The 16,060-nt window shown below is 34.1% G+C and overlaps 2 protein-coding genes across 2 annotated transcripts; one reads left to right on the top strand and one right to left on the bottom strand.

Annotated features, from left to right (window-relative positions):
* Positions 1-4: 4 nt before the first annotated feature.
* Positions 5-5,326, bottom strand: Galphai (G protein alpha i subunit). Its single transcript, XM_083050667.1, has 4 exons — positions 4,650-5,326; positions 2,673-2,857; positions 2,019-2,305; positions 5-1,765 (listed from the first exon to the last, which is right to left on the bottom strand). Exons 1-4 carry the CDS (start codon positions 4,768-4,770, stop codon positions 1,288-1,290), a joined length of 1,071 nt encoding a protein of 356 aa, XP_082906793.1. The 5' UTR covers positions 4,771-5,326; the 3' UTR covers positions 5-1,287.
* Positions 5,327-5,595: 269 nt separating this feature from the next.
* Positions 5,596-15,625, top strand: LOC145942490 (uncharacterized). Its single transcript, XM_083049264.1, has 19 exons — positions 5,596-5,687; positions 6,573-6,689; positions 6,774-6,900; positions 7,094-7,314; positions 7,566-7,774; positions 7,895-8,190; positions 8,275-8,378; positions 8,457-8,655; positions 8,962-9,507; positions 9,630-9,821; positions 9,934-10,149; positions 10,547-11,772; positions 11,923-12,610; positions 13,060-13,277; positions 13,455-14,079; positions 14,177-14,421; positions 14,608-14,812; positions 15,019-15,098; positions 15,222-15,625. The coding sequence occupies exons 2-19, from the start codon at positions 6,666-6,668 to the stop codon at positions 15,360-15,362; spliced, it is 5,562 nt and encodes a 1,853-aa protein (XP_082905390.1). The 5' UTR covers positions 5,596-5,687; positions 6,573-6,665; the 3' UTR covers positions 15,363-15,625.
* The last annotated feature ends 435 nt before the right edge of the window (positions 15,626-16,060 follow it).

Below are 16,060 nucleotides of genomic sequence, written 5' to 3'. Positions count from 1 at the left end.
TGAATCTTAAAAAACTTTCATTTATTGATCTAAACTGTATAAAGAGATTTGATTTGAACTTGTCTTGTACTAATACCTAATATTATAATTATATCGGTTCGATAAATCGAGAAATAAGAATGATCTCGGCCTTATTACTTATTAATACATGTATAAAAAACGAAGCTTGTACAAAAAAAGTTGTTTCTCAAATTGATAAATATGTATATACTGTAGAAATAGAAACACAGAGAGCCGTGTCTGTCGTTGAGATATTAAATTTCTATTTGTCATAAATGTAAATTGATGAGCAGAAACATGGAAACGCATTCCATTTAGCGCATATAGTCGTTTTTAGTGAATGTAATAAATTATATACAAAAAGTATTACTCTAAATTAATAGCTATCTAAAGTTCTTGGTTAGTATAGTTAAACATATACATTTAGCAAAAACGAAGTAACACTTTATCTGCTCTTCTTAATCGGAAGTAAATGTGCGCTGTGTATATTTATATATTTAATATTATTGTCTCAACTTTTCTTCTACACAATTGTTTCGCATAATTCTATTTATAAAAAACTAAACAATCGCGTACATTAATTTATATAATTTGATTTTGAATGATTAATTAAAATTTATATAATTAATTTGATCTTTAATACGTAACTTCAAAGAAAGCTTGTATTCTTTTTTGCATTTCTCAACAAAATAAAACTAATAAAAAAAATACACTAGAAAAGTTACAAAATTACTTGTCAGAAATTGAAATTTTTTTGAAGGTACAATTAATCGTATTAATGCATGTGAGTGTTTAATTTCCTAAAAATATAATTACTACAAAGTTTTGAACACAGTGCATAAAAAAAAAGAATATTCTTGACGATAACGTGAAATGCTTTATCTTTACATTTGATTCCCGAATACTGTAAATAATTTGTTCGCAATTTGAGAATACTTTGTTATACTTTGTTATATATCTAATTGCCGAATGCAAAACCAATAAATTAAGGAATAGCATATTCGTACTAGAAACTCCGACAAATTTACGAATTTTGTACAAAGGACAGTTAATTAAAAACTATAGAATTAGTTACGTCATACTTTAATAGAATATTTCAAAAGCCTAATATGTAAAATCATTGAATATTAATCGAATATATTCATGTTTGTAAACGATACGCGGTACACTTTAGAATTTTCGATCAGTCTCTTTATCATTCCTCCGTTTGCTAAGATCTACGGAGTTGTCAACATGTGTTGAAATATATACTTTTTTCCGACAGTTTGCGCTGATCGATTTGAGTACTTAGCTTAATAAACCGCAATTACTCAAGTTATTCTTGATTATCACGTCTGTTACAGCATCAAACACGAATTGTATGTTGGACGTATCTGTGGCGCACGTGAAATGCGTGTAGATCTGCTTCTGATCCTTTCTCTTGTTCAGATTCTCAAATTTCATCTGAATGTAGGAAGCGCATTCCTCGTAAGTGTTGGCACCCTTATACTCTGGGAAGCAAATGGTGAGCGGACTTTTGGTAATCTTCTCCTCGAATAGGTCCTTTTTGTTCAGAAACAGTATGATTGACGTTTCGACGAACCATTTGCTATTGCAAATCGAATCGAACAATTTCATTGATTCTATCATACGATTCATTTCCTCGTCCTCCGCCAGCACTAGGTCGTAACCACTTAAAGCGACGCAGAAGATGATTGCGGTGACCCCTTCGAAACAGTGAATCCATTTTTTTCTCTCTGATCGTTGCCCACCGACATCGAACATTCTATGAAAAAGAATAAGAAATATATTATAAAGTAATTATATTACACTATTGAATTTAATTATTTAATTATTGAAGATAATTAAGAAGTGAAATGTTCTCTTTGTAATATTTTTTGTAAAATATTGTAAAATATTACAAAAATAGTACACGCGCGCGTTTAGAAATGATTCACTGAATGATTCATCATTTGACAATACTAATAATAGATCTTAAAATAAATATCTTTGAGTAATAAAGTACGCGGCGAACATACTTGAAGTGTAGACCCTTGAAGGAGAAATGCGTTTCCACGATTCCCGTAGTCTTGACACGCGTTCGTAAAACATCTTGCTGCGTCGGGATGTAATTGTGTTGCGCTATGCGGTCAAGTGCGTTAAGGTAATACGCTGCCGAATCGTTGAGCAGATATTCTCTGTTACGTGTAAAACAGAGCTGCACGCCGGCGTCCTGCCATAATCGCTTCATTAATAGCGCTAGTTCCCCAGTTAGCTCACCCTCCTCTGCCGCTGACGCGAGGGTGAAAAATTGTCGCGCCATATCCTACAACGCAAAAACAAGACCGATATTACCTAATGTCAGTGGGGCACGAGTAAGTTGACGAAGTGCCATTGATAATGAGCGATGTTGTCGATGCAAAAAAGATTTATCGTCTCCCTCTCACAAATTCTGTTTCAAATAAAAATAAATTAATGAGTTTAAAAAAGGAAATTAAAATTAATTAAAAATTACAATTAAAATTTATAATTTAATTTCTATATATATAAAAGATATATTAAAAACAGTGACGATATTCTGATAAAAAAAGTAACATTGGAAATGTGTGAAATATTGTTTTCGATTTTACATGTGTGTGCTATATACAATAAATCTTTCACATCGTTCTAATAAAAAGATGCAAAGACCTTACCGCTTTATTAGGATCAGCAAAATCGATCCTAAGCTCCCCCATGGCTCTGATAATTGTCATTAGACTCTGTATTGTATTGCTGTACACTACTTTTGTGTATTGTTCACATTCTTCTCTACTGTAGCCGGTCTCGTGAATAATTTTCATTTGTTTCACTATCGTGGATTTGCCAGATTCGCCAGCACCTGGAATTTTAATTAAATATGTATATTACAAATTAAATCAGTGATTATTGCAAACATTGGATACATATATATATTTTTTTTTCAGTGATGATTCAGTGATAATTATTGGATGAAATGTAAATGATGTTGCTCGAGACAACTTCATTTACACTTCATCGAGAGTATCACATGATCGAGAAACTTGCAAGTCTTCGTATTGACATTTGACATAATAATTAAAATTGTTATCAAATCATGCATGATTAATTCGTATTTATTTGACGTATGATTGGCAGTTGATTTTGAATTAATTTAAATCTACGCATGTGTGTGTAATATACTCACACTTGAGAGATTTTGTTAGATATACAAATGAATCCAATTAACTGATTAATCATCGGTCTTTTCATTGTAGAGTTTCGTTCGATTGATTCGCGATTCAGCTAGTCATCCTATCGGAGACCACTCGTTCCCATTCGAGGAAGAATACATTTTTTTTCCCTAAGCAAGATATAAATCACACGTATCTCGAAGAGACGTAATCTCATATGATTCACACGCGGCCGATGATTCAAGTTTCCCGTAACGCACGCATTTCATTCATTAGCTTTATTCTAGATAAAAACTTGCAAAAATTTCGAAATTCTTCGAATGACGATATTATAATTATTTTTTATTATATAATATTGTGTATTTATTTAACTTAATATTGCAAATATCTAATATTTAGCGATTAATAAGAATTTAAGTATAATTGTAAATAATGTGTTATATACATATACAGGAATGTTTGTGTATGTCAATAGTATTTATTTTTTAAATCGTATAGTTTCAAGTCCATGACACTGAATAAATTTAATCATGGGCTTAATATATACATATATTCCAATTCTTGAATAACGAATATAAATATATAGATATATACAATTTTATGACTATGTAGTTGAAAGGATGGGTTTGGAACGCTCCGTAATTTTTTTGAGAAAACTCATTAACGGAGAAACTAATCGTGATTCTGATGCATGAAATAACGAAAGCAATTTCACAAGCGTTGTCTAGGTTTTGACATAGAAGACACGTGAAACATGACACATACATATACACATATGCGGGAAGAGCTCGTGAAAAAAGGATACCACAGAGTTCGCGCAATCGAAAGTGAAGTTATTATATCCGAAAGATACCGAGACGTTAGGAAAGTGCTCGTCGCACCTAAATTAGGGCCGAATCTCGCGAAGCGATCTCGCGTGTCGTCAACTCGCCTGTCTTGGTTGCACCAGGTTTATATCGAGGAGAGAAATATTTTAAAAATTATATTTCATGAGAGAGAATACCAAGCGAAGAATTTATTTAATATATATTAATGTTGAAAATATCTATAGTGTTGTATGAAATAAATAAAAAAGGTGCACTACGTCACTCTCTGCTTTAAACGAAGGAAGAATATATCTGCGATTATCCGAGGAAGAGAATGGAAAATCACAAGAAAGTAAGCGGAGAACGGACTAATTCTACGGATCACGGTTTACGCGGCGCCTTCGGGAGCGTTCGACGGCTATGTCCGATACAAGGCGAGGTGCGAATAGAAAGAGAGAGAAAGAGAGAGAGAGAGAGAGAGAGAGAGAGAGAGAGAGAGAGAGAAAGAGAGAGAGAGAGAGAGAGAGAGAGAGAGAAAGAGTAGGGGATGCAAATTTCCCATCGTCTTCCGAAGAAGAACCGGAACCGTGCGCAGGGTTACATCCGTTCTCGTCGTGCGAAACGAGGCTCCGAGGAATCCGAAAACACCAAGGGTTCCAAGGGAAAGCGCGCTTACCGAGCAGCAGAAGCTTGACTTCGCTGGCGGTCCGTTCGCCATCAGCGCGAAGATCCTTGTCGATCTTCTTGGACCTCTCGACGGCCTCCTTCTCGCCGGTGGTGCTCACGGCGCAGCCCATCCCGCGCCCTCGCCGGTGACGGATCCTCTCAGCAGGTCGTGATGACGATAACGATGATGATGATGACGATGACGATGGTGTTTTATGGTGGTCGTCGCGAGCCGTCAACCGATCTGTCACGCACACCGATGAGCCAACAGCACCATGCACGACGTATTCCACACCACCGCACAGTTCAAGCAACCGCCGTCACCTCTTCCTCCTCCTCCGCCTCCTCTTCCTCTTGACACTTGTTGCACGGACGACGTCGTGTGGGAACCGCCCGCACGCGGTCGCGCTCGCATACACGGACGCGAGAACGCCCGACGATCCAACACACATATACGACACACTTATAGACACATCGCACGCGCGCGTGCTCGCGATCGCGCACGCAGCTGCGCGGATGCGTTCTCGCGTTCCACGACGTTTCACGACGTGCGAGAAGCGGCGTCCCGTCGAACGGGATGTCTCGAGGATAACTGGGTCGACGCGGACGACGCGCACGAGAGGATTCGGCGTTCGAGATAAATCAACCGATCGCTCCCGCTCGGATGGCAGATAGCGGCACGCGAGCGACAAATCGTATCGCGGCGCTTCGCGGAACTAGCGCGTAGTAATTAGAGTCGCGACTAGATCGCGATTAGGTCGCGCGAGTCACCGTCGTCGGATCGGGCCGCGCGGATTGGTGGATCGAAACGCTCGCAGCCAATCAAAACGCTCGACACTCGAGAGCAGCCAATGCGCGTGCGCGCGCTTTCGCGCCTGCGTCTGTCGCGAAATGAAAATTCGATCGCGTGATCTATGTTCGTTTCGATCGATGACTTTGTTCGAATACATCGATTAGAATACGTTGATGGTTACACGAAAGAGATCTAAAGGAGAATCTGTTGCGTTTAAAGCCTTTTTCTCTTCTCTTCCAAGATCTTCTAGAATTGGTATTTGTATTCATTTATTAAAATAAGTATTTATATTTATTTAATACAAACTTAGTTCATTATTGCGTGTACGTACGGCTTTCGTTACATAAAGCGTAGCGAGTAATATATATAGCGCGTAGAATTTTTGCATTCCTGCTTTGATTTAATTTAATTAATTCAATTACTATCGACAATCTATTTAATAAGTTGAATTAATGATAATATATATATAATTCCTGTCTTGCTATCGCACTTTGTATATTAGCGCTGTGCATATATGTAATCAAATATATTAAATATATATGTATATAACATATTTTATTACACATATATGAATTTTTTTCAAGGATATATAAGAAATTTTATGAGTCAAGATTAATGTGTGTCTCTCAAGAAGTATTTCGTCGATATGTATTACTTTACTTTAAAAAATTTAGACAATATATAATAAAAAAGACATAATAATGAAAAATGCACATCACAGACATTGTTTAAGGATTTTAATGTTTTTGACGCATTTTACGTTGTTCTTTCCCAGCCAATCAAAATCGCAATTTTTTTCGAATAATTTACATTATATATATAAATTTAACATTTTCTTCAATTTTAAATAGCGTAGATTAAATAACATTTATATAATAACATAAACATTCTATTTTCGAAAATTTATATATATTATTTATATATGGAAGATTTATATATAAATATTAATCTATTATATATTTAATTATATATACACAATTTTAATATCTTTTGATTTATTGGTTTTGATTTTAAATTGAAGATGATACATTTTGATATTTGTAGTTCCTACTTCATAATATTATTGATTTATCTATGTGTATATATTTGAGAGATATTTACGTTTACGAAACTCATATTCCTTGTATATGATGTGTTAAGGTCATCCAAATATCAGAGACAGTTTTCGAAATCTCTCATCAATGTTCGCACCTTTGCCGTGAATGGTGGCATGGTAATTGAAATCACAAAACCATGAAACTCTTATTTTTTCTATTTGTAAGTTATCTTTTCTAATGTGAATACAGTGAACAATAAAATGCAAAGATATTTACATTCTTTAATGCCTGTAACGTGTTGCAGGTGGCAAGCTGTGTCTTTATCCAGTTCTTTTCGATACACGCGACAAATCTGAATGAATATCTGAACGAGAAATTACGGCAATCTAAGATAGAATTTATTAAGATTCACATTCAGGAAACATCGCCGGGTAAGTTTGTGTAATGAATTTAATTTTTGACAAATATATTTTCTCAAAATTAATTAGATTAAAAATTTTTTTTGATAATTTATTTTGAAATATATGTAGATTAAATATATACAATATATATAATAATACTATTCAGATAAATATGATTCTTTTTATCGAGTGACAAGATAACAAGTACTCTCTGTTTACACAGTGCAAGAAAAATTGTATAAAGTACAATGGGACAGATCATGGAGAGTGTCTCTAACGAGCGAACACAGGCCGTTTACGATAAATATGTTCGACGAGATATTCATCCTCGATGGCAATCGCGTGATGGCACACTCTCTTAATCAGACTTCTTGGAACGAAACCTACCTGGCGTTACATCAAGTTGATTGGATCGGAGAGCATTCCGCCGTTAAATTTGTCAGGGTACTTAAGTCATCTTTAATAATAATATCAATATCAATAATTTCAATTTTCTATTATGTCTCTTATAGAAAATGTATTTTTGATAATTTGATATTCTACATATATTTATTATCTTTATATTTTATATTTGTACACACAATTCCATATATTTATATAATACGCATGCGTATATTAATATTTATAATATATTTATCTTTATCTCTCTAAAAATTTAATTATAAATTAATGATATTATAATGTATTAATTGCAGAACATTGTGTGGAAAGATACCACCTATCTATTACTGTGTTACGAGCCTGATTTGTGTAGTCTTTATACGGTAACGCGAAATAACACATTGCGATTTCGCCACACCATCGGACACAGAGGGATCCCCGTGGACGCTAAATTTTTCACACAGGACGATCAACTTTATCTGGTCATCGCCAATAATGCTGGCAAATTTTCCGTGCCATCCATGTGAGTCTCGCATACTTACAATTAATTCAGTATATACATATTTACATATATATTAAAAACTCCAAGAAAGAGATTACATTTTTTTCGGATTTTTATTTTTCTTGCATTCTTCTATCGCAGTATCTATCGATGGAGCGGTACGTACATGGACGTAGTCGACGAGGTGATGACGATCGGCGCGATATCGGTCACCGCGTTCGAGCAACGGCGATCGACGATTATCGTGTTCGCGCAATACGAAGCCGAGAATCCGCGGGTCGGTTCTGAGGTGTACGAGTTCACAGGCGGTGACATCGCAAGGATACAATTTTTGTTCATCGCTCGACCGATTTCGATGCATCACTATGTCCACGGCGACTTCAACTTCGTCTTAATGATAAACGAGTTAGGGCCGAGCAATGTTCTCTGCTGGGATGGTTGGTCTATTTCTTTTTTTGAAAATATTAATATTTTTCTTATTTTTTCGAATAAAACATTAACTGAAACATATTGCTTTTTAGGACAAGAACTATTGCATTGGTTTAGTCTTTCCGGGATTGAACCACACAGCTTGATGAGTATCTTCCACGTAGATGGCAATACTTTTGTAGTTGTGGCACACGATGTAAGTATAAGAATTAATCACTCAACTTTTTAAAATATAAAAATGAGACATGATAATATTATAGCAAATGATTTACAGAATGTCATCCAGTTATATAAATTTCATAGTACATCCGATTGGAAAAATGAAAACGTTAAACAATTCAAAGATAACCAAAAGATAATCGATATGGTGGTGTCAATGAATAAATATACGATGACTGTGATATTGATTATTGAGGAAAAGAATATATACTGGGTGGAACAATGGCAAGCTGAAATGACTTCGATACCAAGCGGTAAATAATTATAATTGATAACTTTTTCATTCATATCACGAAAAGGCGACTAATATAAAAATATAAATTTATATTATCTACCTTATATTACTTTGATACTTTTTTATTGTATTTTGTGGGATTAAGAATATTGAAATTTTATTTTTAATTTATTTCTTTAATTAATCTTTTTATATTTATTAGTCCGCACGTATTAAAAATTTTAATGTCTTTTTTATATTATTGTAATCAAATTTTAAATCTAAAGATTTATAGAATTAAAATTCTAGCGATATAAAATAATTTTTAATAAAATTTCTATTACAGAAAATACTGTCGAAGATACTGATGCAACGAGGAAATGCTTATCGGATCTAATCGAAACGTTGCAAGCAAGAATGCCGGCTATAAAGGAAGCCGAGGCTTCTTGGAAAATTCTTTTACCATCCGCGAAAAACTTGACGATCGCGGAGCCAGTGAGATTCGACAATTTGAATTTGCAATACGGCACAGTGGAGAGCATCGAGATTGCGGCTGAAGAAGATATCTTCCCACCTCATCAGATTGAAGAAGCTCTGGATGAACTGAATCGCAGTATCGACGAGATCGCAATAGCAGGATTATCGAAAGGGCAGAAAGAAATGACAATTGCGGACGTGGAAATGTGGAAAGACGAAATCGCGATCGACGATGCATATCTAGAAGAGCTGGAAATCGATCGAGTGGACATCGATATCGTAAACGATGTGGAGATGCTATCGGAAAAAATAATTCTACCGAAAGGCAATCAAAACTTTACACATCCGTTGAGCGTAGAAAATATCATTGTACATGATCTTGAAGTTGAATCTCTCTGTGGAGTGCCATCCCAATGTAAGTTAGAGTAAAAACTGAACAATTTCTATAATTTATGTTATATGTGTGTGTTATATATGTTTTTTCTTTTTTTACATTCTTTTTTTATCGGGATATATATAAGTGATGATATGTTGCAGATTGGATGTTACGAAAGGATGAGGGAATCAGATTTACCGCCGCAAATAGCTCCATCGAATATTCAAACGATACGATTATATTGCATTCCGATGTGACAGTACCAAGATTGAAAATTAAAAGCTTGAACGGAACAATCGTCGATGAATTAATCGACAATCTATTCCTCATTAATCGTACCCAGAAAATCAAAGGTTGAATAAAATAACTTGTTATTCCACGCTATCATTTAATGGTGTAGAAATCGATCAAAAAACGTGTTGACTTTTATTACGAATTGCGATCTCATGACATTTTTGTTCACAGGTACAATTACGTATAAAAATTCGTTGGATATTACGAATCTTACGACGCAAATGTTGAACGGTATTCCCGCTGGTAAGCTTATGACAACGACAACGAATCAGACCTTTGACGATTTCTATATACCAGTTTTGAAGATTGACAATCTATTTGCTGAAAGAATTAACGGAATAACAATTGAGGAAGCTGCGAGGAAGTCTCGCAAGAATGTTATTAAAGGTAATTTACGAAATAATTTGACCTATTAATTATGACAACCTACATGATTATTTTAATAATTGATAAATTTAATTATTGTATAATACTCTAATTTATATCATATATACTATATATCATAATTGATTTATATATTTTATATTAATATAAACAATACTTAATTTTTATTAAAATAATATAGACATTTATTAGGATAATTATGTAATATGTAATTAATTAATAATACTTTCTTTAATGTCGAAAATGTTTCTTTTATTTTGACTGATAAATATATTTTTAATATATTTTAAATATTATTTTGACTAATATATATATATATATATATATATATATATATATATATTTAATATTCTACTTAATATTCGCATATTTAATGAAAAAATTTCGTATATTATTAAAGGTAAATTAAAACTGGCGAATCTCCACGTCACCGAGAATTTCACGATTGACGTAAAAACATCTATGGTGAAAATGTTCGAGCGGTTTCTTCATGTCTACGAAAACGTCACGATATTAGGTGATCTGCATCTTCGAAATATCAAAATCGAAAATACAGCTACGCTCTTTGTAGAAGATGTTCCAATAAATGTGAACGACATATTTAACAACTCCTGGACGAAATCCGGCGATCAGACGATCACGGAAAAGATCACTTTGCAAAAGGGCATCACCATCGACAGACTCAATGCAAAGTATCTCAATGGTTTCGCGGAGAACGATTTTCTGTACACTACAATGGAAGAAATACCAAGCGAATTTACCAATTTACACTTCAAAAATCTTTATGTCGACGAATTCTTCTCTGAAAACGATTCGAACGACAGTTTGTTCCAGGTTGAATCAAATCAATTAATTATTCGGAAACAATTGCATCTACAAAATCTCCGAGCGGAAGATATCATTACCTTGACTTTCAACGGCGTCGACGTTGACGATATCATGAATGGAATTCGAACAAATTTCCCAGGAACCACGAAACTTCCCACTGTTCGAGCGCGTCGTGTATTCGTCGACAATCTCGATGTTCATCTTCTCAATGATCGCGAAGTTCTCTTCGAAGACGGGCTTCACCTCAACGATGATCATCAGATAGCGACCTTGAAGATACCACAATTCAATGTACGGAATTTGGAAGTGGAAAGATTGAATGGAATCAAGATGAATCTCCTGACGCAATTAAAAGATTTGACAGATTCTGATCTGAGCAGAATCGTCATTGATGGCGACTTGATAGTGAAGAACCTGACGGTCAGGGAAGTGGACGGACAGTCGATGGAGAGTTTCTTGGAGGAACTGGGACAAAGCGATATCGTAATAACATCGGAGAAGAGCATCGAAAGCTTGATCGTAGAGAACATAACACTGGAATCTCTTCACGGTCAAAATTTCGATGAGTTGTTTGCTAATGTTCTCTCGAAATCGAGGGAACAAACGATACCCGGACATTTTTCGGCCCACATTGTCACTTCCGACAATGTCACAATGAACTTCATCAACCAACAGAACGCTTCGAAGTTTATGTGGATAGACGAGCCTTTAACAATCACGGGAAACGTAACGTTCTCCGACTTATTTGTCGAAGGCGATGTGATTAGTTCGAAGTTGAATGGACGTGACGTGAGCGAGGTAAAAATAAAGATCCATTCTATAATTTTATGATATATATATATATATATATCAAATATTAATTAACAAATTTATTAACTATTTTTATTAATTTTAAAATTTTTTCTATAAAAAATAATTTAATACTTTTATTTTCTTCTTCTGTTATAGCTATATGATAGCTTATTGTACGTTCCCGTGAAAAATATCGATTTCCTGAAGGTGGATGGAAATATTTCTTGGGAAACACCCTTGACTAGTCCTACCTCAATATCTTACTTGTTGAAGAACGCCGTGACCAAGACTGGAGACCAAGATATAACGGGCAAAGTGACCTTCGCGAAGGACGTTCGTGCATGGGCGGTCACCGGTGCGTACAACGAGATCAATGAGATCGAACGCATAATATCGGACGTCGTGATCAACGACGGGGAAAAAATTGAAATCAGCGGAAAGAAATTCTTCGAGAATGATTTCATCGCGGATAAGTTGGTGGTGAACGGTGACTTGGGCATTGTCAAGGTCAACGATGTGGATATTCTCAAGTTTAACGATTCGGTTGTTAGAAAGAATCGCGAGGAAACGATTGTCGGTCCGTTGACATTCCTCAAAGACGTGACAATCGAAAAACTTCACGCGAACGATGCCAATCTCAATGCGTCTCTCGACGCTGCTGTACGTACCGACGATGTTATGCCGGACAACGTCTTCTTCGAGGACCTTGTAGTGATGAACGACGTACACCTAAAGAATTTGAACGGGATAGACTTCGACGAGTTTGCGAGCAATCGTGTCACTCTCACCGGAAATCACAGTATCTCGTGCGATGTGAAATTTAATGGTGTCGTCACAGTAACAGGTAAAACACTTTTATAAGTTAATTTAATGATAATATTATCAGAGATCTCAATGAGAGATAAAGAGAGAAAAATTAGTGATCAGTATAATTATTTAAATTATCTATCTATTTGGAGCAAGATTAATTCGATATCATTATGTCGACATTTTAAGTTGTAATTTAGACATCAGTTTTTGATAAATTTTAATAATTTTTTATAACTATACATCTTTATTATATTTTACATTGGAATTATTTTATTTAAGATTAAAAATATAAGTATATAATTTAAAGAATCTCAAAAAAAATATCATGCAAATCCTCATAAATAAATTATTTCATGATTTTACAATTATTTGAATTGATCATTACTTTAAAAAGAAGAATTTAGGAAGGTTTTTAAATTTGTAGATGTAAAATTTATAAAGAAATATAAAGAAAGATTGATATTTTTTTGCTCCATGTTTTAGGTAATGCGCATATAGGGAAAATCAATGGGATTTATCCATCCGAATTTGTTCTTAATGATGTTGATGAGGTGCAGATAATATATGGCACAAAAACTTTTCAAGAGGATTTGATAGTCGAAGGAAATGTTACTGCACCGCGAGTCAATAATGTCGACATAATAAAAGAATATAATAATGGTGTACAAAACGATGAAGACGTTGATATCTTTGGAAATCTCGTTAGTATAACATTAGAATCTTTCAACTTCTATTAGATTGCAATTAAATTTACAAAGTTCAAAGATTTAAAAATCGAAGACAGAAATCGAAGTCAATATATACAAGCTAGTAGTTTAACGAAAATATTCAATATTAAAATTAATTTTAATGCATGCTTAAATTATTTCTTCCACTAGATTTTTAAGGCAAACGTCCAGATCCAAAATATGAATGTTTCCGGTTTGGTAAATGGTGTAAACTTCCATTCCGCTATCAGCAATTCTCAAGAGAAGGTGAATAAGACTGTTCAAAGTTTAGAGGAAAGCTGGAAAATAATCGAACAGAATATCGAGTATAGTTCGCAAATATCCGAAACTTTGCGAAACATCTTCTTTTATCTAGAAATGGAAGAGAATCTAAATATACCTGGGAACAATGTCAGCAAAATCGACGTGGTGCACTTCAACGAGAACGAAATCAGATTGAACATGCACAGCGAACAGCCCGGAAGATTTTGCGGATTACCAGATCATTGTTCGTGTGCGTATCAGTCTGTGGTAGAAATCATCGATGGAAATGTGCGAAAATGGCAAGTGTATCCCGGAGAAATTGTAAGAACTTTTCATGATTCCAACGGTGTTTTCGGTGTCAACATAATAACGAACGCCGTTTCGAGCAATGAGAAATGCACCTCGCCGAGAACCAAGCAAGAATTCACTACGATCTCCCTGATGAAGTCTGAAGATTCTAAAGAGATTCATGAAGACGTTTTCGATAAGATAGAAGGATATTTAAAAGATGCAAGTATATTTAAACACGATGGTACGTATTACATCATATTAAACAATCCATCATTGAAATAAAAAAGAAAATTAATGTGTGTAAGATTCCGAATATTAATATAAAATTGAATTTACAGGTAATGTGTATATAATTCTGGCGATTTACTATGATAAAATACGCGCAACGCATCGTACAAACTCCTTGCTTTATAAAATACATGTAGAAGAGAGAAATGCAACATTAGTTCAAGAAATTCCTACGGACGGTGCCTGGTCTATTCAGACTTTCAAAATCAATGATCACGAAGTGTTTCTTCTCATCGGGTGCTTTGGCGAGTCTTCGGAATCTTCATTATACAGATTCGATCCATTAACACAAAAGGTGTGATAATTGTCGAGATAATCAAACTAGATAACAATCTGCATACAGCTTATTTTTGTAAAATATAAAAAATTAATTTCTTTATTTTTAAAAATTAATTAATCGCAGAATATTTTCTTGTTCATTGAAAATTTAACTTCTTCTTTAGCCAAAATATAATAAATTAATTTTTGTATTTTTATGTAGTTTGAACAGCTGAGAACATTTGCAAGTAGAAGTCGTTACGTGAAAAGTCTATCACAGGGAAAGGATCATTTTGTTCTACTGGACAATCCTGATACAAACACCGTGAATATTTACAAATATGATCCCACATCTCGAAACTTTCACAACTATCAAAACATCTTTCATGTCCATCGAATTAACGGAATCGAGTGCTTCTACGCCGATGGTATGATTTTTAAAGTAATAAAATTTAATATAATTACAAAACATATTGTGCGCATATTTTTACTATAATCTTGTAACAATTACGATTGACAGTTTACGATTTATATAACGATGAATAATTTATTACAATTACAATTACAATTTTATTTTTAATTTATTTTTAATTAATTATCACTTATAATTCATAAATTTATTTTTCTCTCACAGATTTTGGCGACAGCGATGTGTTTGTGATTGTCACAACACAAGGTGGACGATTTTATATTTACGAATATATGTTTGCTGGGGTAAGTCTATAAACTATTATATTTTTCTATATATTGACTCTTATATTTTTCTATGTGCGAATAAATAAAATAAGTAATTTTAAAATACACTTTATGCGCACGTAATTTCGCGATTATTTTTAGAAATTCCAAATGAAACTACAACATGCCGTGGACGGCTTACGAACGATGATGCCATTTTATTATATGGATCGTCATTACATCTTGATTGGCACAGATGACAATAATATAATCTTTCGAATCGTGAAACAGGGTCCACATTAATCCGACAAAGAGATAAGATGGTCATAAAAATGAATTTTGTATATATATGCACACGCACATGAATATTTATATATATATCGATATATATATGTTAGAATTCTATACAAGTATTTATTACACCGTTTAATTGCTGGTCAAGACTGTATAAAAAATACGGCAATATTAATCAATATTTTTTTATTCACATTTTTTTTCTATATTGTTACTTATTTCTACTATTGATTATTATATTATCATTTTCTCATTAATACATTTATTGCAAATATTCGATTCTGCGATTCGATTGTTTTACCACGCGTGGTTCTTAATCCGAATTATATACATATAAAGACGAACAAAATAAAAAATCGGACGAAATATATGTATTTGACTTTAACATATAAGTATTGTGCCAAAATATTTATTTACGTAATATCACATATACGCGAAATATTAAATTACAAAAGCGTTTAAAATAATCGCGCAAACTAATAATTGTTAATTGTAATAATTAGAACACATTTTATATGATAATACGATAATATATGAATCGCGATTACATCGCACTACTTTCGCGCTGGAGAGTCACATTGTGAATGACAAATAGATATGCGCGCGCGATCGCGTTACCCCCACCCTCCCACTCCCACCAGCGCGGCTCACCTGCGCGCTACCTCTATACCCCCACCACCCCCACTCCCACTCCCGAGCCATCCCCA

The sequence above is a fragment of the Prenolepis imparis genome, unplaced genomic scaffold (genome assembly GCF_030444845.1).
Source record: "Prenolepis imparis isolate NDT839.2.m4 unplaced genomic scaffold, iyPreImpa1.0 SCAF_11, whole genome shotgun sequence".
NCBI lineage: Eukaryota > Metazoa > Arthropoda > Insecta > Hymenoptera > Formicidae > Prenolepis > Prenolepis imparis.
This window is presented reverse-complemented; position numbering and strand designations above follow the sequence as displayed.